This window comes from Caretta caretta, chromosome 8, assembly GCF_965140235.1.
Source record: "Caretta caretta isolate rCarCar2 chromosome 8, rCarCar1.hap1, whole genome shotgun sequence".
Classification (NCBI taxonomy): domain Eukaryota; kingdom Metazoa; phylum Chordata; order Testudines; family Cheloniidae; genus Caretta; species Caretta caretta.
The window spans coordinates 6,419,372-6,444,435 of NC_134213.1; the positions used below are offsets into that span (position 1 = coordinate 6,419,372).

Here is a 25,064-nt window from a genome sequence, read left to right on the forward strand (position 1 = left end):
ACACAATGTCAAATGATAGTCCTTGCTTGCAATTCCCCAGCATAACAAGTCCCTTGGAAGAAAATAAAAAGGAAGGTCATGCTTGCCATATAAGGGCAAACAGGCTGGGGTATTTTAATAAAGCATTTGTTTAGCATACTGCCCAGTAAAATTAGCAGTTTCTGTTGCTCCCATTTGCATCTCTTGGGTGCACCAAGCTGCACCTATTCAATAATCCACTCCCGACCATCTCCCATTGAGGGAGTATAATTTCTTGCAGATCAAGCCCTGTGAATTCTCCTATGCCGTAGAAGTCTACACGTTTCGATACAGTGCTTGGAACAGAGGGATTACAGAGTCTGCATGCCCGCTGCAGATGGGCTGGCTTCGCTCTCTCTCAAAAGCAACATATTAGAAAGTGCTAGGAGGGAAGGGAGGAGAGAGGTAGGAGTTGTAGGCATCAATTTTCAAAGCTCATGGCAATCAGGTGTCTGGGTCAATGAGAAATACATGGGAGCTGGACAGCTATTTCCCCTGGTGGCTTTGAAACCCCTTCTCCCACAATACAGATTTATAGTCATCATGACCTCTCCTTTCCTGGTCAGGGAAGAAGTAAGCAATTTGCACAAATCTGGGATACTTTAGAACCAGTCAGACTTGTTCATTTTATGTTGCACCTGCAACCTCCATACCCTTATTCCCCTGCCAGCTGCCTTCTCTTTTGTTTTTCCCTTCCTGCGTCATCGTCATGACCCACGTGTCTAAAACCCAGGCCCACAAGGTTCCTGAGGGTCAACGCTCCACCCAACAGCTTAATAGCATCAGCTAAAAGACTCCACCCCTGGGCCCTGATTGGTGGAACACCAGAGGTCTTGATTGGCCTTCTCCCCCACCTACTTAAGTCAGAAGAAGGAACAGGAAGTCATCTGTACAATTGGGCTCCACCCTGATCACCAAGTGCTAACTGCTCCTGTCCTCTGATCCTTAACAGGCCTGATTCCTGATAACCGACTCTCAGTTCCTGACCTCAGCTCCTGGACCTGACAGGCATTTCATCGTTTACATGCCTAGCCCTTTGGGGCCGGGACCCATGGCTTAAGGTAACTGATAAAGCACCTTGCACATTTTGGGTGCCAAACAATATTTAACAGCGTTAAATAATTAAGAATAGCCTACTTGTTACATATAAATGATCACAGCTGGTAACTATGGACATTTAACCCAAAAGGGTAAAATTTATCCAACATCTAAAAAATAAAGTTGAGTATAAAAATCGCATCATGGAAGCCTTTAATAAAATAAAAATAGACCTTATTTATTGAATAAAACAACAGAATACATGATCCGGGTACAACACCAAATACAAATCAGTTCTTTCACTGGGCAGATATACATACTGTGTGCTGGCAGTACACATACATGCTGGCACAAAAAAAATACATCGACAGATTAGATATATTTATACACACGCTTTTCCTGGTCACTGACCTGCTGACAACGTGGAAGTCAAATGGTAGGTCTCACGGATCATCCAGACCAATGCTGGCTGTGACTACCTTATGTCACATTACACTTCGCTCCGCAATTATTCAGTCATTCCATGGATAAGTGTAACCCCAGCTAAATGCACCCTGTTCCCCACCCCTTTATTTTCATTTAAATATAGCTGAAAGGCCCAACATTTAAGCTAGTCAAAAAATTTTGAATAATGTTGTCCTGATCATAGGAATCTACAAGCACCTCAAATGCGAGGACTTCAGCACTGATTACAGTCTAAATTCACAGTTACTTGAACTGCCATGCCAACCATTCATTCTAAACACCAGGGACCAAGTGTTGTTCTCATCAGGGGTAAATCCATTGACTATGAATGGAGTTACTCCTGTTACCCAGGAGTAGATCTAAAGTGGAATTTTGTCCTGGGTTTCTTTACCATTGCAGATGGGCATGTCATGCACTCTTTCCCTCTACTCTGCCATGAAATCCCCTTTTCATTCCCTTGATTGGAGATGTGGTACCACACCCAAGCTAGAGGGACAGCATGATATGCATGTAAAATGCAACCAGGGGCTCCAAAAGTAGATGTGGCCACTTCTGTAATATCTCTCTAAACATGATCATATGGCCAAGACAGTTAGTACAAACAAAACCGTTTTCCCCCTCTTCTGAACCAGCAGCAAGCTGCTAATATTCAGAGAGCAAATAATCCCGTGTTATCCAAGTGCTCTGCAAAGTTATATTTAATCTATGTTGTGTTCTGTGCAAGAGTGCCCACTGAGCCAGCCCCCGGAGCTGTACAGTGCTGTATCAGCTCAGGGCTGACAGTAGAAACAGCTTTTAAATGGAGGTGGGGGAAGAGGACACATACTGTTGGGGGCCATAACTTATAGTTTATGTCCCATTAGCAATAATTCTGACATTAGTATTTTACATGGAGCAAGGGAGGGGAGGTTGATGGAGTGCTGGGGTTAACTTGAACGGTCACTTCTACCTGGGGAAATGGAGAAGAGACACCCCTCCACGGTCAATCAGGACTGTGTAGAGGCCAAGAGCAGCATACGTGGATGGGTGGGAGTGGCAGGGGGAGCAACACACACATTAGTGTTCCATTAGATGGAATAATCCTTACGCTGGCTGGCAAGGAGAGCCTGGCTGATAACAGGAGGTAGTGGCTATCAATTGCTGCCAACTTTCCATCACGCAGAAGACAAAGCCATGAAGCCAAGAGAAACTGTTCCAAGACTCCAGCATGCAATGATGCTGGGTAGAAAAGGTGAGGCTCAGTGAGTTGCATGTCAGTAATGAAATCAGACACCAGAGTAAGTTCTATAGGAGTCAATATAAAATGATCTTTTACATTGCACTCTTTCCATATGTAGTATGCACGTCAAGCGCCGTTCCCCAGTGCAGTTCCCGGAAATAGGGGTCTGCTGATCCTGATCTCGTTCACACTGATCTCAGCGCAATTACTTGCAATTTACACCAAAGCAAGCGACAGCAGGATCAGGTCCTTGGTCTTAAAGGGACACTCCAGCTAGATATCAACTGGCAACTCAAGAGCTTCACCTAAGTAAACAGTAACAAGCCCTCACTGGCGGCTGGGCTTGCTATGACCTTCAGCACGAAGGCTGCAGATGGAGCAGGTTTTGTTTTGCAGATGCAGCCACCCCAATGATGAGAGTGGCAGTAAAAATGTAAAGGAGCATAAGATATAGCTACCTGCAGCTAAAAAAAGCTACATCACCGTACAACTGGCCTGAAAATCTTGCAGGAAGACACCAGGCCTGGGCACACTGGTATAGATAACGTATGCACCCGATGCTGAACTGAATGCAATTTCTATACTATGACTGCATCGTGGGGAAAGAGGCTACTTACATACAATAGGAGGGATCTGAGTGAAGTTTATGTATTGAAGCTCATCTCCAGATAGCTTCTCATCCTGGCATTTTGTCTTCTCTCAAAAAAGGTCTAAAACCCCAAAGAACGGTAAGCCCCACTGTTTCCGTGTCGGAAACAAGAAGCCAGCACACCAAATTTGCCTACATTTCCCCAAGCTCAGTTCAAACCAGTCACAGTATTCCTTGCTGAAACCAGGGCTGGCTCTTGGCCCAGATGGAACTTGTTCCTAGAGTCTGTTGACTGCACTGGGGCTGCAGAGATAGCAGGGTATCTGCGGGGTGGGAGAGGGGATCTCTAAAGGAAAGGTGTGCCCCTGGAGAGGACACACTTTGAGGCTTTGAAGGAGAGGTACTAGAGAGTGGGAAAGAAGCTTGGCCCATGCCAGGGTCTGGAGAGATGCCGATATGCATTGTTTTGGTCAGGCTGTTTTCAAGGAAATATGAACTTAATGTTCTGCTAAGAGTTTGTTTGCTTCAGGAAACAACCTGCATAACAGGAGCTGATGAAGGAAGTGAATTCTCCATTTAATGAAAACATCTGTGTTAGGAATGTACATGGAGAGAGCAGCACAGACAATGTAGGTCCACAATTGCTTCCTGAACATCTCCCTGAGGGCTCCTGGAGACAGAAGCAGCTTTTGGGAAATGCAAAAGCACAATAACTCCATTTACCAGGGTACCCTTTAAAACCAACCCTTGGTATGGCCACAGCATAAATCGACATCTTCCAGTAAAGCCCTCAGGGTCAGGTATTCACGACCCAACCTCTTGGGTGGAGCAGGACCTGCCTGCCATGTTTTGGAATTGCCATTAAAAAAAACCTGCCTGAAAATGCCATCCTGCCATTTCACATGTGCACAGACTCCACTTCCAGGCCTGTGTTAGGGCTGCAGAGACTTGCGGCTAGGCCCTGCTAGTTACTTAAGACAGCCACTTTGTGGCCAAGGGGAAATCAAACCCTGCTCCTGTTCTAATTAAATGAAATGCTCCAGCCATTGTATAGACTGATCTTTCCATTGCTACACTAGTCCAAGAGCTCAGAGGTTTTGGATGGTTTAGAGACAGCATCAACCCTCCCTTCAGACCATTCATATTCAGCACAGGGCTTTGGGAACAAACCTCTGCTGATCACCCGCTGCAAGTTTGGCTTCCAAGCTTTGATTTCAAGATGAATATACATTGGCCCTACTTGCCCCACCGTAGCAAATAAATAAATTCAGCCCAAAGCCCTTTCAGATTGTGCTTACTTTTAGACACGAGATTAACAAACCATCCTGCTGGAGTGTTGGCAGCGCCTTTAAAAAAAAATCAATGTAAAAAACTAAATTACAAAAAACAATCACTACAAAGTAGTCCTGGATGTGTGCTGAAAGCGTATGCTGGGACGCTATTGGATTTCCAGCCATCGCTTTACGAACACTCCCTTCATTAGCACTTTCATTCACACTTAGTGATCCCCTCCTCTTACGCTAACCAGAAGGAAGAGATTTTTAAGTCAAACTCTGTATCTATATCCATGGATTGCTTACTCTAGTCCTTTGGTCATTGACAAACTGTTACAAGCCACAGGAATATGAGAGAGGGTGTCGTGTCAAGCCACGCCTCACCAAAGCATGACAATGACAAAGCTTTAAACAGCTTATCGCTGCCTAGAGATCCAGCGCAAAGTAAAGGGAAATGAATGAAAGAGAAACACGAAAGAGACAGCTCCCTTCCCTCACTAATCAAACCAAGTGGATAAAACAGATAACGCTTCTTCCTACCTAGCAAGCAGTGGGACCCCCACTTAACTAGCTGGAGAACAAAGGATAGATCCAGCAGGGGAAGAAAAGAGAAACGCAGGTTCTTTATAACAATTTGCCTTCGGTTCTCATTGTCATGATTCAGCATTTGTGCTATCAGTGATTTATAACAAACAGTGAGGTAGCACCACCCAGCAGGGGCATAGCTACGGTGGGTGTAAACACAAGACATCCCTTGTAGGCAGGGAGCGTTCCAGGGTGAGGTGGAGTGAGCTTAAAGAAGTACTGGCAAGGGGACATCCCTGTCCCATGCCCTTTTTTGAAAGAAAGGGGTAAAGGAAATTGGGCTCCTAGTTCAAGAATAAAATAACTGCCTCAGCAAGGAAGTGAAGCTCCCAGACACCATCACAGGCTGCTCCGTGCGTACCTTGTTCCTAATGCTTTCGATAAACCCCACATAGTTTATACAGAGTCTACAAAGGAAAAAAAAAAGACAACTAAACTTAAGTCAGGGATTTAGCACAATCCCCCAACTCTTCTCTGAAACCCAAACACACACACAGACTTGCCTCATCCCATGCAACCTAGAATGGACGGAGCCTGAGATGGAGTGTGGCAGGGATCTAGGCTGAAAAAGGCCCAGACAGATGGGTTTGTAACGTGGATTCCAATAAACAATGCCATCTAATACTTATGTGTTTGGCTCCTCAAGCTAGAGAGCGCTCTACCCACCGAGGCCCGCCTTACACACGGCGAGTGTCAAACCGGGCTGTGACTATCAGCCTGCCAGGTCAGTGCACGAAAGAGATTGTCTCTCATTGTGCAGTTTCCTGCTCCCTTTTCCCCTTGTTGCCACTGTAATTTTCCAGGTTCTACAGCTCTGAAGGATGAGGGCTCTAATGTGTCACTCACTGGCTGGAGTTGCTCTGTTGCCATGAATTAAAGTGCTGAAAAAAAAAAAAAGGGTTGGCACCAGAAAAGAGTCAGAGATTCTCTTTTTCTGGGCAGAGGGGAGTTTGGGAAGGGTAGAGGTACCCTGAGCTATGAAGCAGTCATCTAGATCCCTGAAAGAGCCCAAGGATTTCTTCCCTCCCCTTGGTACTCTATAGTCTAGAAGCATGTCCACTTAAAACTGAAGTACCTTGGCACCTGTAGGTATGTCACCTTAATCTGCCAGAAGGATCCCGGTGGAGCAAAGGAAGGCACTCCATCCCAACCAGGGGCCGCAAGTCATCTCTGCAGGGCTCCCAGAGCCAAGCAATGAGACCCCCCCCAAAGTGGGAACTGCAGACGAAGAGGAGAGGGAAAGGGAATGGGAATCGGGGTCCTGTCTTTTCCAGTTGTGCACTCACCCTCACTTTACCTGGACAAATACATTTAAAGAGAAGGAAGGGAGAGTCACTGCCTCGACCCTGATGAAAACCCAGTGAGCTGCCAAGAGGCTGTATGGCGCTGCTGGGGTGGAGCGAGGGAAGGAAAAGGGGTCACTAGACCAAGGCTCTGGTGGTGTTGGCAATGGGGGGTGTGGCCAGCGCCCAAAGGGACTCGTAGGTGCCCACCACAAACCCCGCCAAGCCCAGGATGCTGATCAGGAAGTCTTTGGCGATGGTGACGGGGTGGATGCCGTCGGCGTAATAGGTGGTGATCTCCAGCAGGGGAGGGATGATGAGGGCGAGAGCACTGCTGCTCACAGAGCCCACCAGAGAGATGACGATGTCCAGGCGGGGGATCAGGATTGCCAGCAGACCTGGGAGAGGGAGAGAGAAATACAGGGCTGTTAGTACTGGCACCTGGAGAGGGACCACTCTCCTCTGAGCAGGTGGGAACAGACAGGCCATCACAGCATAAGGTGAATGAGGCAGCAGGGGTCGGTGTATGGTCCCATGGGTTAGATCTCTGCCTCTGCCCACCAACCAAATGAAGCTTTGCTGGAAGCCAGCAGCCTGGGTGTCTCTTCCCGCCTCCCTCCTCAAAGTCTGTTAAAGTGACAACACACATCTAGGGTACAGAACAACCCAATCCAGGCACAACTTCCCCCACCCCCAAGGCGGGATTGTCTGTTGGATAGGGCACTCCGAAGCCCTGGGCTTTACTCCTGGCTCTGCCAATTGAGTCACTGTAACCTGGGCAAGTGAGATTCTCTCTGGAGATAGCACTTGTCTAAAGCGGAGAGAGCTACAGATGACAGGTGCTGGTGTCATTAACCAAAGCAAGCAGGAGCTTTTCAGGGGTTGGTCTTCCGGAACAGCCCCTTGGTGCTCGGTATTTAGAGGCCATTTGGAGCTCCACCTTGCCCCAGTGTGCACACAAGATTGGCTAGAGAGACTGTGACCAGATGGGGGGGGGGGAAGAAGAGGGGGAACAACTCCTCCAGGAGTGCACTAGGGTTCCACGGAGAGCCATCGTGCACAGGGATCCGGCACCATCATTCCTGGACTCACATATCATTAAATGATGAGAAACGCATCAGAAATCCCCACAGTGGCAGCTTCACTCCGGGAATCAGTCAGGTTCACGGTCCCAAGAACCGTGGCCATTATCTTTTCCCAGAAGAACACCGACACATGGTCATGCCCTCTCCCCTTCAGTCTGGGGAGCATGGGGTCCCATCAGTGGCCACCAGACTGAGGTGTCTTGTTTGAGCAGGAGTCAGAAGGGTGTCGTGCTCCCAGCTGGCTAGGCCACAGAAAGGCCAGCAGCCCGAGGGGTGAGTGTCTCCTTGCAATGGGGAATACTGCTCTTCAGCAGAGGGTAGGTTCCTTCAGAGCAACAGGACGTGTCAGACAGCAGCCCAGTACAAAGGAATAAGCCACAGATTCCCAAGCCTCATCCGCTGTCTCTGGACTCCCTGGACAAGGCTGGGCATACAGGGGCAAGTTATTTTAGAGTTTAAGCTTAGGCCCCCTCTACTGCCAACGTAACCCTCCCCACCTGCCATGGGTTCTGTTGCCTCTGAGGGAAGGTGGAGAGAAGATAGAGGCTGGATCATTAGTGCACAGGGCAGCTTGCAATGGAGGAGGGGAGCAGTGACCCAGCACTCTCACCAGTCAAACATTTACACATTCAAGGGCTGCCTGTGGAACAGAGGTTCACTGGTTAGGGTGAAGCAAGGGAGGGATGAGGAAAGCAGAAGGAGCAGCCCACTGGACAGGAGGAGTTCAGATCGCTATTTGGAAAATGCATTTTGTAGTGAGAGTCGTTAATGGCACCATGGCAATAGGACTGGGCTACTTGCAGAGCTTCAGTTTTATGAGGAGGAGGCTCATTTAACTTATTTCTATAGGGCCCATGGTTGTGGCAGTGAGACATCCACTTATAGACAGCAGGCACATCCCCTGAGAACAAGAGCTAAAACCAGTTTGTTGCTAAAGACCCAGGCCTTTTGCATCATGCCCTGGAGGTCTGCTGGACTCTGGCTCCAACAGGCTACAGAGGGGAGTGAGAAAACCAGGCACACACAGGGCCTGACAGCCAGGGCCCCCAACCAATCTTAACAGCAGTGACAGAAAGCAGAGCTAGGCACTAACGGATAAACAAGCCTTGGGAAAATCTGGGCCTTTACAAGCCTGCCAAGGCCTTGGGCTGCATCTGGCGAGGGACAGGGAGCCAGCACACAAACCAGGTGGTATGTGCTTACCGCAGGTAAGCAGCTGCACCTGCTGCACAGGGACACCAAGACCTTTGTTATGCTGCACACAAATGGAGCTTTCCAGCTAATCCAGAGTCATGTCCCCCCCACTGCCAAGTAAGGACCCAATTTTCAAAATCAGGGGGTTAAACTCAGATCTACATGCCCAATGTCAGGAACCCATGCTTCAGATTAGGACCAACACCAGCAGGGTTGGCTGCGTAACACGTGCTCAGATCTGTGGTTGCGGGGACCATAAGAGCAATAAAGAGGATTTTCGAGGGACACTGATCTCTTAGGGCAGAGGGAGGGTTAAATAGGCCTTCATAGCATTCCAGTTGCCAATAAGCACTGTGATAATTAGCAATGATCAAGGCAATATGTATCAAGAACATGATGCTTTAAAAAGTGAATTTGGACCATTAGAGGGGGAATTTTTACACTAGAACAAAACCTGAAAGAAAAAACGAGCATGTTCCTTGGCCAGGTGTTTTCTCTATTCGCCAACACGTGTGTCCAATATTGTGTTGAAACAGCAGCTCTCTCCTTAATCCCCCACCCAAATCAGTCCTGAATTAGTGGAACCATTCTCTTGCTACTGAAGGTAACTGTGGTGTCACACATGGCATGGCAACTTCAACTCTTCCCACCTAAGGGCTTGTTGGTAGTTAGAAACATGCAGACATTCGCCACACGTGTCTCATTTTCATGAGGAACCTCCTGACTTGATCAGCTAGCAGTGAAGGGCATTTACTACAGGATGCTTCTCCTGGCCATCTTCATACAACCATGAATGAGGGTCACAGCTCCGGCTCAGCCCTCACTTAGAAGACAGAAAACGTATGTGCCAACAAGAGGGAGGAGAGGAGGGTGACTGCACAGAGCCTGAGGCAGAGAGGTGGGAACAACACAGAGCAGGAAATGACGTCAAAGGCAGCAGAGGAAGCTGGACTGCACTGCCTCGGACTTTACCACTTGGCCTGCTGAGTTGTTAAACACTGACCTCCCTGATAATGACCGAAACAAGGACCCTGCTGCCGGGCCAAGGCCTTTCGGCCCAACTGAACTCTATCAGCAGTCCCAGCATTCCTGCACAATTCACATTGTTCACCCAGACAGTAACCGCCCAGAAAAAACCACCTAGCACCCTGCTCTACCCCAAAAAGGTGTAAATTAAAACAGAGGTCGGTGCCCATCTTCTGGCACCAGTGCCGAAGGGCCATCATCACAGCGAAGAAAGGAGCACATGACGGCAAGTCAGTCAGGGTGACAGCCAATAGACTCCACTTCCAGAAATGTGAACAACTTCCGAGACTCTGGTCCGACAAAAGGCCCTGCCAGCCATATGCTGTCATGAGACTCCTCACATCCATCTCCGCCTCTCCCCACTTTCCCAGTGTCTCAGGCCATTCCAGTGCTCCATCATAGCCACCAGAACATCTCTGCGTTTCATACCACGGTTTAAACCATCGACTCCGTGAGCTCCGACCCCATAAATCCAAAACCCCTTGAACCACAAAGAGGAGGAAGGGGAAAAGTTGTATCCCGCTGCGTCAGAATAGAGCAAAGAGATTTTTTTTGCTTACCTTCGGAAATGACACCAGCACAGATGAGCCTATCAATACATCTAGAGAGGTTTTTAGAGTTAAGAAATTCCTTAAAAAAAAACCCCACAGATGGCCTAGTTTTTTTTGTTTGACCCTACAAGTGCCCCCAAAACAGTGCCAGGTTCATTATTTTGAATTTATTCAGTTGTCGAGGAGAAGTTTTTCCAAGATGGCACACACCCCAACCCCAGGCCATTAATTTGGTGGGTGAAGCTCTTGATATGATTTGTTGAACTGGTTGAAAGTTTTTTGTTGAAGTCTTACCCAGCAACACATGGCTTTTTGATCAGGACAAAAATTGTGGAAAATTTGTTTTGGTGAAAATTTTGAAGACTGAAAACACTAGACTGACAACTGAAAAAAAAAGTGGAGAATCTGGGATTCTCTGCCCCCGAGCTCCCCAATGTCCCCCTACTCTTCCAGTTGGGGTGAGATGAGAAAAAGACAACCCTCAAATTTTGTTTCAAGCCATAGTTTTATTTAGTAAAAACCCACAAGATTCCATGGATAGTTTCAAACGAAAAAAATCTGTCTCCCCCCTCACACACTCCAGCTTCAACACTTACAGAAAATACTAACCCTGGTTTGACTGCCCCTAATGATTTCCATTACTGAAGTTGTATATTGGGCCCTGGGTGTGACACATGCCCTGCTACACAGAAAGAGAGAGAGAGAAACTCCAAGCTAGTTGTGGGATGTTCTCTCAGCTGCCAGCCGCATTAGCCTGGGTGTATGCTGCTTCACTCTTTGTAATCCTAAACAGAATGATGACCCTACAACACTGAAGAGAGATGGCCCAGTAGTTAGGGCACTAGACTGGGACACTAGAGAGCAGAGTACAATCCACTGCTCCGCCACAGATGTCCTGTGTGACCTTGGGCGAGTCACTTAGCTTTATAATGCCTCAGCTTCCCATCCGCAAAATGGTAATACCACCACTTACCTCCCTCACAGGACTGTTGTGAAGATTAGTGCATTAAAGACTGAGGCACTCCAACACTACAGTAGTGGGGCCGGATAAGTACCACAGACAGCAGTTCAATAAAATAAATCAATTTAAAAAAATTGTAAGGGCCAAAGCCCCAGACAGCTAACTTATTAAGAAAGGAAAAGACAAGGTGGGCAGCCCTCTTCATCTTTGGTGCTCAATGGCATTGTTAAGGCTTTTCAGTACACAAAACCTTAAGGACGAAGGCAACCGGATTCTGCACAACAAAAAAAAGATTCTCGGCAATGGAAGTAGGGCACTTCAAAGCATAATCACCACAGAGAAAAGGAAATTGGTTGATTGCTTTGAAAACACGGCCTGTCAAAAAAAAATACTGTCTGCTACACACTCGGGGGGGGGGGGGGGGGAGAATCCAACTCCTCGAGCCCAGGATATAGGAAAAAAACATTGCATTTTTGCACCCAGAGCTTATTTATTTTAATATGGGTCACCAGAAAACAGATCTCTTGTGCAACGGAACAAGAAATGTGCCTGGAAAGAAACGTGGCTCTGTTCAGCTTGCATCACAGCACCCCCGACAACAAGGTCTTCAGTCCAGGGGTCATTCTGCCAACACAGCTCCAGTGTGAGGGCTAGGGGCAGCCAGGTAAGATGGCAACTCAACTCTATGACAGCCACTGGAGCCGCAGGTTCTGACACACCTAGTTCGGTGGCTACGCTGCCCCGTGACACTCAGTCAGCGAAGTACACGGCCGCCGCTGCAAGCAACTTGCTTAGGTTAGCGCCTCTGACAGAGCTTTCTAATCACGTCACAAGATCAGGGCCTTGAAACTAACAGCCATCTAATTCAACAGCACCGGCAAGCCTGGCTGGTTAGCTCAAGACTGGCCACGGTGGAACCTCAGGGAAGGGCTGAGGGGTTGCAGCAGAAATCTGTTCTCAATCGAGTTTTGCTGGAATTAAACACAACGTGTCACAACACAGGCAGCAACTCCTAAGTTAAGGCCAACTTGCCCTTCTGTGGCCCCGCTCTGCTTAGACAGCGCAGGACCTGCTGTAGCATAGGATTTTGCAGCTGTGTGCTGCGGTCAGTCTCCGAGTAAGGTTACAGCAGCGCGAGACCGACTGGATGCCGAGCTCATCCTACCCCTGTCCGCTGTAAAGGTGACCTGAGGAGAAAACAAATCCGATGTGTGCTCCTGGCTGTCTTTGGAGCCTATGCGAAAGGGGCGGGGAAGTAGTCTCAGGGTTTGTCTACCCCATACGGCATTGAGCTGCTGTGGCACTTAGTGAAGATGCTATTTATGCAGACAGGAGAGCTTCTCCCATCGGGGTAGGAACTCCACCTCCCAGAGAGGCAGTAGCTATGGTGACAGGAGAAGCCCTCCCGTCGATATAGTGCTGTCTACACCAGGAGTTCAGCCGGTATAAGTGCATCAGCGGGGGGGGGGGGGGGGGGGCGGGGATTTTCCACACCCCTGAGCAATGCAGTTATGCCAACATACGTCTGTAGTGTAGCCCAGGGCTTGGTGTCAAGTCTGGTCTTCCCTGTTCTGCTGCAAGTCTCCCTGGAAAGCCCAGGAGCACCGGAGCGGACAGTTGTCTCAGACTGATCAGAGGCACAGAGGACTATGGCTCTTATGGTTTGGAGCAAGTAATCACAACTCACTCCACCGGCTGGAAAAAGCAGCGTAGGCACCAGGGTTCTGGCACATTACAGTGCTTTCCTCAATGAGGCGTTTTGCATGCCAGGTAGCAGGAGCCAGCCCGCTAGGAGGCATGCAGTACCTAGCAAAGGAGGCCACCCGTTCACGGATTAAGAAGCAACGAGGATAGGAGAGAGGATCACAATCAAGCCAGCAAGCAGCTCACCCTTTGAGTGCTGGAGTGAGATTCCTGCTACAACCTGTTCATAATGCAGCATCCTCCAACGCCAACAGGGGGCACCTTTGAGCAATTTATGGCCTTGTAGCATTCTGTGTAACTTTTCCTATATTACTACCCCAGCTCTGTCTGCCTGGAGTCCTGCACTTTGCTCTAGACAGACATCTGGGCACTGAACTTTCGTGTCTAAAGCTAGTAAATTAGCCTCTGTAAGCAGGTTGCTGCTTGCACAAGACAGCCACAGATGATTGGACGTTATTCCTCTGATCACAGGATCAAGATGCTCATTTGAGTAGCACAAGGGGCAACCTGCAGACGTGGAACTGGCATTTCAAATGGAAAGGATTCAGTGTAATAACTCTGCCAGAATCAATGTCCCCCTCCCCATTCTTCTCTCCAGTAGCAACAATAGCTGAGAGAAGGGGCCGTAGTGCAAGAAAAGCTCTTCGTGAAGAGCTCTCGGGCATTGAAAGATCTCAACAGCTAGACTGAGGGCACTTTTGCAACTGTGTCTTCTATCACCTCCAGATCTTCCTTTACAAGAGCTACTGGCCGTCCATGAGGACCATGTTAGAATCTGCCTCAATCTAAGGAATTGTGTGCATGGGCAATTTGTTGTCACAACACCTGCTGGATTCAAAATCCTGACTCAGGTAACTAATTCAACGGGGTTTGATAGTCTCACTGCAGTCTTCCATGGGCCTTTTTGTCCCTATCCCAACACCGCGGTTTGCCACAGTTCAGCTGGACTGAGAGCTGTGGGGTTAATGGAGAACAGACCCGCACAGTCTTGCTGCCATCATCAGCTTCTCATTTATGCACATTAAAGCCACAAAGCAAGAAAGGCCTACAATTGTGCCAAGGAGAAAGGGAGAAATCTTGGTTTTCCCACTTTTGATGGTTTTGCACCCAAATATTATTGGCAGGGGGTAAACAGAGAACCTTAAAAGCCTGGATATTTTACACTGGGGGGGAAAAAACCACATGGCTGTAGATCTTAAAAACTGAAGTGTTCTGACAATACTGGGGCCCAACTCTGCCCTCAGTTACAGGGTGTAGCTCCCACTGAAGTCAACAGGAACTGTAGCCATAACTGATGGCAGATGCAGCCTCTCAGAATGTACACAGTCCTTTTCACCTCAAGGTGAACCACCTTGTCAGGAAGGCTGGTTAGCATCAGTGTCAAGATTAGAACTCAGGTCTTTGGCTCCCAGGCCTCAAAAGCAGGCTCAGAAGTGGCCCAAACACTACACCGGACAGAGTGATGGTACTGAGATACTGGCTGCTACACGGAAGCAGATATTTCACTGCCACTGAGCTGCTTCCAGGAACAGCTGGCCATCGGGCCACGGCAAGGGAGTGAAGGAAGCCTGGATCACTTACAAAGCTCCATGGAAAGAGGCTTCACCTCTTGATAAAAGCTCCGCACTCCAATGCTGCAGTTTAAAGAGGGGGCTGCCCTGCTCCACTGCTTAACTCAAGTATGGCACTTGCTCAGGTCTGGCTCAAGTTAAGGGTGTGAGCGAGATGGAAGGGAGGGATGCTGAGGAATAACAGGAGCCAGACACTTTTGCACCTCATTTTCCTCTCTCTCATCTCTCCTTCCCCCAGTCAAAATATTCCCCCCCATCTCCTGGCTCCAAAGGGCACAACCCTACAGAGACAACTCGCAGGGCAAGCAGAGTAACGGGCTGCAAAACATGCTATCGTGTGTCCCCTACGACTCCTTCAATTGTGGTGGTTCAAAGTAAACACAATTAAAACCCCACTGAAAACAAGCAGCAAAAATAAATCACCGGCTGCAGTCCCTCAGCCTCAGGGGACAACCATTGAGCTTTCCACAGATATTAATTCAAAGGGCTTTTAACGGTGTAGGTTTAGAAGTGCTAAGCTAAAACAAATCCAAACTGCACCCTCTCTTGGGCCACCGAAGCTCTGACAGAGGCTTAGTCCAAGGTCATGAGATCATTCCAATGAATATTCATGCCAACCACTTAATGGCTTTTATCCTCTGAGAACCCGTGATCTCACTCCCCTCTGAGTGCACAAACCCAGCAGGGATATGCGTGACAAAGGAATCCATGCCTGTCCCCTTAGCACATCTGGGACTATTTTTAATCCACCATCTGTGGGCTCGCTGCAGTCACACACGGATGGCTACCAAAACCCATCTCCTTTAACCCTTTGTTCTTTCCCAGCCTCTTGATGTATCCGCTCGGGGAGTCCATTTCTAGTAGTAGATACTACTGTTAGTACAAACTCTGGATGCAGGAAAATTGAAGTTGTGGTTTATTTGTAGTACTTACTGGCCATGAGTTGTTTGGAAAGGGGGTGGCACTGATGGGTTCCCCCTGCATCCATCCCCCTTGGCATCAGAGAAAGGCTCTGGCGTCAGCCATGCATACGGACCATCTACACAGCAATTCTCACTGATTCAGTAACTCCGTTTGATCCTATCAACACAGGCCCCACACAAACCCAACCTGGTGAGAATTTCTTGGTGCCCAGGTTCTTCGTCTGTTGCTCACCACTGTGGTATCTAAGATAATACAAGAGGACAGCACTGGAACAGTCTTATTAGCAGCATAGCCCCTGCACCCCCAGCATGGAAGGCTATTTGGCGGCTTCCAGTCTTTCGGAGAAGACCTGCATACAGAAGCATGACTTGCTTCATCCTCTGGCGTGATCCAAGCTCAGCAAAATCTGTGGCAGAGCGCTCCTTAGGCAAAGGCCCTCCACCAAGAGCTCCCCAGTCCACAACTGGCTCTAGGTCCCGTCAGCCTCTGAATCTGTGTTGCCTTGCACTGAGAGGTAGCCCAGAGGTAACTGGCATACCGAAAGCTTTGATGAGGGCCAGGATGTTGAAGATGCTGGATTGGACGGGGAGCAGCAATACAACAAGCTTTTGATTGGTCTGGCCTAGCCTAGGAGACCGGCAGTAGCCAGTTGTCCCTTGCAGCCTTCTAAGTCAGTGTCTGGCGACGTGCGTTGCAGTGACTCGAGAAAGGTGATACAGCAGATTACAATGGTTAGGTCGGCATTAAGGGGAAGGAGCGCAGTCTTCCCACTAGCCAGAGATGGAATGAGGCATCTCTGGCTGCAGTGAACTGAATATCCAGGGACAGCAATAAGCCCAGACTCCAAATCTTTACCTACTCACGATGCTCCCTACAGAGGATGCAATCATCTCAACCAATTCCTTGGTACACAGGTTTCAGAGTAACAGCCGTGTTAGTCTGTATTTGCAAAAAGAACAGGAGGACTTGTGGCACCTTAGAGACTAACCAATTTATCTGAGCATGAGCTTTCGTGAGCTACAGCTCACTTCATCGGATGCACAGTATGCATCCAATGAAGTGAGCTGTAGCTCACGAAAGCTCATGCTCAAATAAATTGGTTAGTCTCTAAGGTGCCACAAGTCCTCCTGTTCTTTTTGGTATACAGGTCGGCTGCATTGCTTCCAGGCAAGACCAACGCTAAACACCGGCTGCTACAGCCACTCTATCAGCCTTCAAAGTTCTCCGAGGTTAGGGCTTTCCTTTGGGCTATTCAGCTTCCGTGGAGTAGACTTATTTGAGCCTCTCGCCCTGCTCAGAAGATTGTTCTGTTTCATTTTGCCAGTTCTCCATTCATATACTGTGATTCGGGCATGTGCGCTCTCAGCAGTTGGGACAAAGAACAGAGAGCAGGAACAGATTAAGTTACCCTTTCACGGTCGGAGTGACCCATCCACTCTAGAGTAAGGGGTGAGTTCCCCCAGCAGAGGAAGCATTGGGGTCAGATTGGGGAAGCCCATATTGCTACTGGCTACGCTGCACCTGTTCTATAGATAACCATGATTTCAGCCTCCTGGCCTACGACATTAGAACTTCTTTCCAAGAACTACCCTCTTGGCAGGGGAAGATGGGCAATTTCAGATTTTCTGTGTCCATCCGGCACAGCAGCTCTGGGATGTGCAGTTGGCAGGAGGCCCAATGCTCATGCCAGAGTTTGATTATAAACCATCTATGTATTGTCTCCAGTTATTTACCTTCCGCTTTCCTGAATGCGGCACTTAAATGCGGGCTTTTAAGAGAGCTCCCGTGGCGGGAACAAGGGAGATGGAGATTCTCTGTGACAACTGAAGAGATTTGCTTTCAAAACAGAGTCCACAGAATGCAAAAGACAAAGGCCTGGTAAAGTAGGTCAGTTATATATGAAAGCGTGGTTGGCCGATTTAACATGCTCCCCCTCCCTGTCTTGCCTCCTCCCATCCAGCTACTGTATTAGCCAGCAACTTCTGAGTCACTGGAGGAAGTTGCCTGTTTGTGAGCTGCTCACAAGCCGTAAAGCAAGGAAGAGCAGCCAGAAACCGTCTGCAGAGTGTGTAACTGTCCAATACAAACATACATGAGCCCTATGCAAGCGGACAGGGAAGGCACCACACTGCGTACTCAGTGCACCGGGAGGTTTGCCCCATGCTTTGCATTCTGAAAGGGATTTCCTCGCCCAACAGCCGGCACTTTGGGAAGGAGTCCCTGATACGTGACCTAACACAGGCAAGCGTTGTGCATGGTTCCTATGTGCTGCTCCAACACACAGACCACCTGCAGCACCTACTCTGGGTGCATGCAGAGCCAAGCATGACCGCCTCCGAGTACAGCCAGGGAAGGGATAAATGCTGGGCAAGTCCTAACCAGCAATACGTCCGATCCCAGGACCCGGGCTCTCCTCGGCAGGGTCTAACGATTGTGCCAAAGGGCGTCAGACTGCATGGAGGTTTCGTAATGCAAATGAGTGACCGCTAAGCACCGGGGGAGATTCCGGGATACGCTGCCAACACTTTCACAAGGGTTCCCACACCGCTGGGCCCCCATCCCCGCCCGAGAAGGCGAGCAAACCGAACGGGTTTGGCTCCTACTCACATGTCACGCAGACGAGGCACGTCCTGAGGAGCAGGTTGACCCACAGCGCCCAGCGCTCTGGCACCTGGGAAACAGCCCCGGGCACAATGATTTCAGCCGGGACATAGAACTGCAGCGCGTAGGTGAAGAAGATCCCAATGGAGTAGAGCAGCTTGACAGATTGGTACAGCCTGCAAAGGGAACAGGGAGAAATCCAGTCATCTCCACTCACATCCCAGCTCCCTCAGAGGCAGAGTTAATCAAAACAAAATAAAAATAGCTATGTGACAAGAGCGAATTTAGAAGGGAAAGAGAGCTGTCTTAATCCCCATGTCTGTGAAGCCTGGCCCGGGATCCCTGGTTAAGGGGTAAGTGAGCATCCCCCTCTCAAGACAGGGCAGCACAAGCCCTAAGCCCACAGCTGAAAGGCACTTGCTCTGGCCAGGTGACTGTATCCACAAGGAGAGAGATCTCAGCGTGGGTGGGTGCCCTAGGAGTCGACCAGACCGGAGTTATCGACGACGAGTGCTTCGAGCGCTCTGACCCCGCCCCGACCATCGTGAAGGTATGAAGGGCCAGACTGACACAGGTGCTTAAAGACGCAGCTGGGTGCCTGGGGGAATTTACAGAACTGCCTAAGGGAAGTGCCTGCCATTGAAAACAATGGGAATTAGGCGCCTAAGCTACTTTGGATGTTTGGAAAATCCCACTAGATGCTTCGCTGCATCTCTGGGCACTAAATACCTCTGGCTTCCGTGGAAGCTCCTCAGACCATACATTCAGCCCCTGGCTTAAAGCAGGTTGCTGCTAGCCAGTTCCGGGGCTCTGCTGCTTGCATATGGGTCTTCTCCCACTGCTCAGAAAGTGGGACATTTCATTCCCTAGTCAGGGTGGGTCGCAGGGGCCAGGGATTTGAACTTGTGAGCACGTGCACACACAGCATGACACCGTCCACCAAGCTCCTGCCAACTGGAGTCCGAAGGCCTTTGCCCAGCTGCTGAACGGGCACTGTCCCAGCAGCACAAGCTCCCTGACCGCCTTCCCCAGCCAGAACTGCAGGGGCCACCTTTAAGGAATGCAGGGAGGCTAATCCCTATGAGGGCACTACCCACTGGGGTGCCTGACCACCCATCCACCCGGAAATGGACAGAGACCACAGGTCGCCTCACTGAGGAGCCAGCTGATCAGACTTCAGTAGCCACCAGCAACCCACGCTGGCTGTCAGCCAGTGAGCTAGAATTACAGAAGTTGTCTCTTATTACCTGCTCCCTGAGCTCTCTCTCTCATCCCTACCTTTGCTAGCAAAATTTGGGTTCTTCGCAGGAGGAAGAAAAAGCTACATTTCGCCTTGCTCTGCAGTGAGCCCGATTCTACTCTGTGCCTTAAAATAAAAAGATCAAGGCTACCTTCAAAGTGGTTTATCAGCTTTCAACATGAATATTTCACAGTTTTCGATTTCTGCCCCCCTCCCCCCCCCAGCCAAGGGGAACTACCAGGATTAGCACAGGCTTCGGAAGTTAAAAGCAATGCAGACGTCACCACCGCCTGCACTTTAACCTGCTCGATAAAAAAACAAACAAACACCAGACTATTTTTGGAGCTCGACACAGAGGGTTTGGGGGAAGGGACTGTTAAAATAGCAATGCTGGGCAGGTTGTGTGTCCTGGTAGAGCCCCTTGCTAAGTCCCCAAGTCAGCAGGGGGCTCGCTAGGTATTCATTCTACAGTGACAGACACCAGCAATCCAAAGGGAAGGAGTTTGTCTTCTCTGTGTGAGAATGACCCCGATCTGGGACCAAGGATGGCTAGAGGATACCAATTGCTGTGCAATGTCAAGGGATCCCTGGGCAAGAGAACCGGCCTTTTAGAAAAAGAGTGTTGTATAACCTGGGCCAACCAGCTGACTAGATCCCAGCATTGCATGGGCCAATCTAGATCAGGCTTCCAGTTGGTGTACATGTGTGCACGCCTGTCTGGAGAAATAAGAACAGAACAGGGGAGCAGAGCTAGACAGAACTTGTGTGGCACGGGGGAAGACAAGTGGAAGCTGGAGATGCAAAATCTCCAGCCAAGGAAGGAGGGGCTAGCCACCTTTTTACAATCCTTTAGTGTCTACAGGCTGGAAGTGCTGCCCCTTCGTAATCATACAAGGTACCAAAGCATGTTGAGAAACTGCAACTCTGTGAATCCAGGGTTGGTGCGCAGGGGGTGGACGTGGACGACCTGAACACATTCTTATGGGCAAGAGGCTCTTCAGCATTGCAACCCACCAGTGAGGGATTCAAATCTAGGAGTCAGGCAGTTGGGGTGAGGAGAGGAGAAGAGAACCACCTGATCCATGGGGCATAGAACAGCTGGTAAGCATGAGGATTAAGCACTTTGCAGTTCTAACCTAGAGACAATTAAGTAGTAACTAAAAATCCCTCTCTTCCTTTTGGGAATCAGTTTCAAGCAGTGCTGCTTCTCTGCTCCACACCGAACCTGATGGGGGTTGTGGTGAAAGGACATTCCTGTTTTGGCTTGGGAAGATCAACTCAATGGTGGCAGTGCCGGGAGAAAAGCTACACACTGCCTGAAGCAGTGATGGGGACAGGTGAGGTACAAAGTGCAAACTATAGACAGGAGCTATTTGCTGTGCATATTGGAACAGATCTCCCTTAGATTATTCCTATGTCAATATGCCTGGAATATCTTTTATAAATTCTCTAGTCACTTTATGCAGTCTTCTTAAGATAGCAAGTAACTCAAGAATTCAGACTACATTGCCCACTGTGGCTTTACAGGACATACTAGCTACTGAAAACGCCCACACTTATCAAGGCAGGCTAATGTACAAAAAGCTACAGGCAAAATTTTCATGTTGGCGAGAGACTAATTTAAGGGTGTAAATACCCTGATGCCTGTTGTGCAAGTTGGGGTTTGGGGCATAAGCTACATCCAGGTATGGGGGTGAGTTTCTGAACATCTGACCATAAGTCACCTGTTCCTGTGTTTGGTTGGTTATATTCCTACTGTGTCACACTAAGTGACCACCAAAGATGGGAAAAGGCTACAGAGAACTAGCTCCTAAAGCAAGAAGTTTGTATGAATGTAATGCACGTCTTCAAAGATCCAGAGCAGGGCTGGCCCAGGAGTCTCTGCAGGTCACAAGGAGTCAGCAACTTCGCCCCCTGCTCCCCTAGGTGGGGGCAAAGCACAATGTCACTTAAGAGTTTGGAAAAAGCCATTGATGTTTTAGAAAGTGGATGATGCTGCACAGAGGAAGGATGGTCTTGTGGTTAAGGCACTGCAGAGAGCTGGGTTAAATTCTTAGCTCTGTCAGATTCCTTGTGTGACTTTGGGCAAGCTACTTTGTTCCTCTGCCCTTCAGTTCACCATCTGTAAAAATGGGGATAGTAATATTCCACTCTCCTACCCTGTGTCTTGCCTGTTTAGACTGTAAACTCAGTCGGGTCACATGACAAGTCAAGACACTTTCCACTAGAGGGAAAGGGTAGGGCTAGCAGGGAACAAGCCAAGATTAAGCACTGCTATCTGGTTCATAAGCCACCTTGGGACACGCAGGGTTCCAGGCCAATGAAGGCAAAGAAACTGCACACTTTTAAACTTTGAATAGTTTCCCAGACCTCTCTTGCCAATAGCACCCTGGCTCATCCTCTTGGGCAAACATTTTCTCTCCATCAGCCACCAAACATCCTGAAGACCTCAGCCTCGAGAGACTGGGCATAGCTATTCCACTACAAGTCAGTGCACAAGAGCAGTGTCACAGTTTCTGTACGAGGCACACCCATTCTCGCACATGGCCAGTGAGTGGAAAGATGGCAAAGGGGCAGCCACAGAGCCAGACAGAGGGCTTTCCTCATGGGCTGGTGTTCACATGGTTTCCCCTTTCACCAGGCAAGGAGAAGAGACCCAGCTTCAATTCCCTGCTCCACCAGACTCCCTGTGATCCATTAGGCAAGCCTGTGCCTCAGTTTCCCCTCCGTGCAATGTGGATAACAGCCATGCCCTACATCCCTGGGGAGTTGTGAGGTACTCAGATACCATGGTAATGGGGGGACGCAGAAGTACTAAGACAGGAGAAATGTCATCCATTGTTCTCCAGGGCTACACTGTATTTCACAGAGCCACATGCTTCCTACAGACAGGCTAGTCAGACTCCGCGTAGCTCGCAGATTTCTAAAGCATTCTTCCATCAGAGAGACTCGGCAGCACCTGAGACTCAACATGTCTCTTACGTAGAGAAACACAGCTAGCGCTGGGAGCAGGACACGTAGCCAGTCTGTGCCCCCAATCCAACGTGCTTTTTTTTTTTTTTTTTAATTAAAGAAAACCAAAGGGCAGTGAACAGCTTGTCCAGTTGGAGTTACCAAAGAGGACAAGAGCAAGCAAAATATTCTGACACATTGGACAATGACCAGGGCGCCCAGGATAAGAGGCGAGACAGATGCCGTGGATTCTCCAAGCTCCTGGACACCCAGTGGCTCGGCTGGGTCTCCCCTGGGTGGGGATGTGCCATCTTTCCAAGCCATCCTAGGGTACTGGTTCAACACCAGCTTGGTCAAGGGCTAGTTAGTGACCCAATATCCCTTCCAAGAAGACCCATGTCTGAAACTTACTCAAAGTGATTGAGGAGAGAGAGGAGGCAAATCAGATTCTTGTCTGTTACTTCTGTCCATTGCTCGAAGTGCTGTACACGAGCAGAGCACACCCGTTCCAATCAGAGGCCTTCCCGTGAACCGTTACAAAGCATGGCAGCCCGCCGGGGAGGGAGGGACTCATGATTTGTCCCATTCTGAGAAGCTCGTGGCTTTCCAAACACCTAAACCGGGGCAGGCTGGAGAAACAGAGCACACTGGGCAAGTCCTTACATCTAAGCATCTTACTGTATCAACGACACGCCTCCCCCTGTCAAAGCATATGGTTTTCCACCATTTCTTGTTGTGATGCCAGGGGAGACGGGGAAGGAGGAACAGAGCTGAGCTGACACAAGGAGCGGAGAGATGTTCCACTTTTAGAGACCAGAAGTTGGAGTCACTCTGCATCCTAGTAAAAGGCCAGGAAGCGGGGGCCCACTTAAATCCTCCCCTACAACCACCTTCCTGAGTGGCGGAGGTGGAAATCAACGTCAGGAAGTTGAGACAAAAAGGGAGTTACACAACATGCCTTCTCCTGGACTTAGGCTGGCAAATGTTAAACCTCAAACAAACAGTTTCAAAAGCCTTACATCTGTGTGCCTCATTGAATCGATTATCACAGCCTTCACATTCCAAACAAGCTGCAAAATACAGCCCCTAGGTGCTAGCGGACAGCACTGGGCTTTTAGTTAGTTCCTGCTGTCCTGCCTGCCCGCTACCTTAGTTCCTCAGAGTCCTTTGAAACCTGCCTCTTGCCACAACAGAGAAGGCAGCTCTGTAGCTGGAGGGTTTCAATTGGAGCAGCTGCTAGCACCTTTGTCTGGGCCCCCTGGGGGCCGAGCAATTTTGTTTTTAATCTTCTCTATGACAAGGCTAGGGTGTGAAACACTGGGACGGGGTGGGCGGCGTAATAGGTGCCTATATAAGACAAAGCCCCTAATATCGTGACCTCTGGTCACCCTAAACAAGGCACTCCCCAACATCAGCCTATTAGTCAGTTTTTATTTAGATGAAATTCCTATTTGGTAAAGCGGGAGGCAGCGCCAGGCAGCACAGGCTGCCGATTGACACCTGTCAGTTAGAATGCCACAAACAAACCATTCCTGTAAGCACCCTGCTTGAATTGTAGCTATGTGTTGCCCTATGCTATGAAGTGTGTGTTGGCCTGAAACGCACCTGGCACTTCTCATCCTCAAAGTGCTTTAAACCCCATTACTTCTCACGGCCATATCACCCAAACTTCAAAGACAGGGAAACTACGGCAGCAAAATTAAGTGATTTACCCAACGTCAAAAGAGCCCTGTTTACAACCTGACTCCCACTCAGACCTTTCCCAGTAACCTACAGGTCAGTCACCTGCAGACACTGAATAACTCTCCTTGGCTCCCTAATGAAGGGGTTATATATATAACTCTGGGGCAGTCTGGTCCAAAGGGGTGGAGATAGATATCTATCTTTGCAGCAGGATTGGAGACAGGATTGGAGACAGGTAGACACCCTCCTCCGTATTGCGTGTGATGAATCAGAAACCCCAGCAAGGTTTCCACTTACAAAGGAAGACTCACAGCAGAGAGGTACAGTATCCCAAGGAAAAGGGCAGAAGTAGCACTGAACCAGTACCAGACGTGACCCCGGAGGGAAAAGCTCTGCAATCTAAGCACCTGCTCTGGAGCTACATGTTCAAGTGTGGTCAAGCTACACTCATCCCCTCAGCAGCCCTGCACTGAGAAGAGCTATTGCACCCACCGATTTCCTTTCTGCATCATGTGAAATGCAAGCGCCCCACACAGAGAATGTAAGCATGGGCCATACTGGTCCATCTAGCCCAGTATCCAGCCTTCCAAGTAGCTGGTGCTACAGAGGCAATGAACAGAAAAGGGCAATTGTTCGAGTGATCCAGGCCATTGTACAGCGCCAGCTCCTGGCAGTTAGAAGTTTAGGGAGACACAGAACATGGGACTGCATCCCTGGCCATCTTAGCTAATAGCCATTGATGGACCTATCCTCCATGAACTCATCTCATTCTTTTACTATATTTTGGCAATGAGTTCCACAGGCTTTCTGTGCGCTGTAGGAAGTAGTACTTCCTCATGTTAGTTTTAAACTGCTGCCTATTCGTGTCACCTGGTGACCCCCAGTTCTTGTGTTACGGGAAGTGGTAAATAGCATTGACCAGAGACTCACCAGCAGTCAGGCAGGTTGAGAGTAATGCTGGCCTGGATGTTGGCTCCAAATCGCAGGTATCCCAAGGTCCCCAGGCTGATGTACAAGACAGTGACTATGGCCATTCCCACATACAGGATCACTGGGAAGTGCCGGGGATTCTTCATTTTATTTTCCAGGGGGAGCACCTAG

At 49.1% G+C, this 25,064-nt stretch overlaps 1 protein-coding gene across 1 annotated transcript in view; it reads right to left on the minus strand.

Moving 5' to 3' along the window:
- Positions 1 to 1,268: 1,268 nt before the first annotated feature.
- Positions 1,269 to 25,064, minus strand: part of LOC125640974 (proton-coupled amino acid transporter 1) — a 48,970-nt gene continuing 25,174 nt past the window's right edge. Inside the window, exons 9-11 of the mRNA XM_048860209.2 lie at positions 24,894 to 25,060; positions 18,095 to 18,264; positions 1,269 to 6,869 (exon numbers count right to left, since the gene is read on the minus strand). Coding sequence (XP_048716166.1) covers positions 6,610 to 6,869; positions 18,095 to 18,264; positions 24,894 to 25,060 — 597 coding nt within the window. The 3' untranslated portion in view covers positions 1,269 to 6,609. The remainder of the gene's footprint in view (positions 6,870 to 18,094; positions 18,265 to 24,893; positions 25,061 to 25,064) is intronic.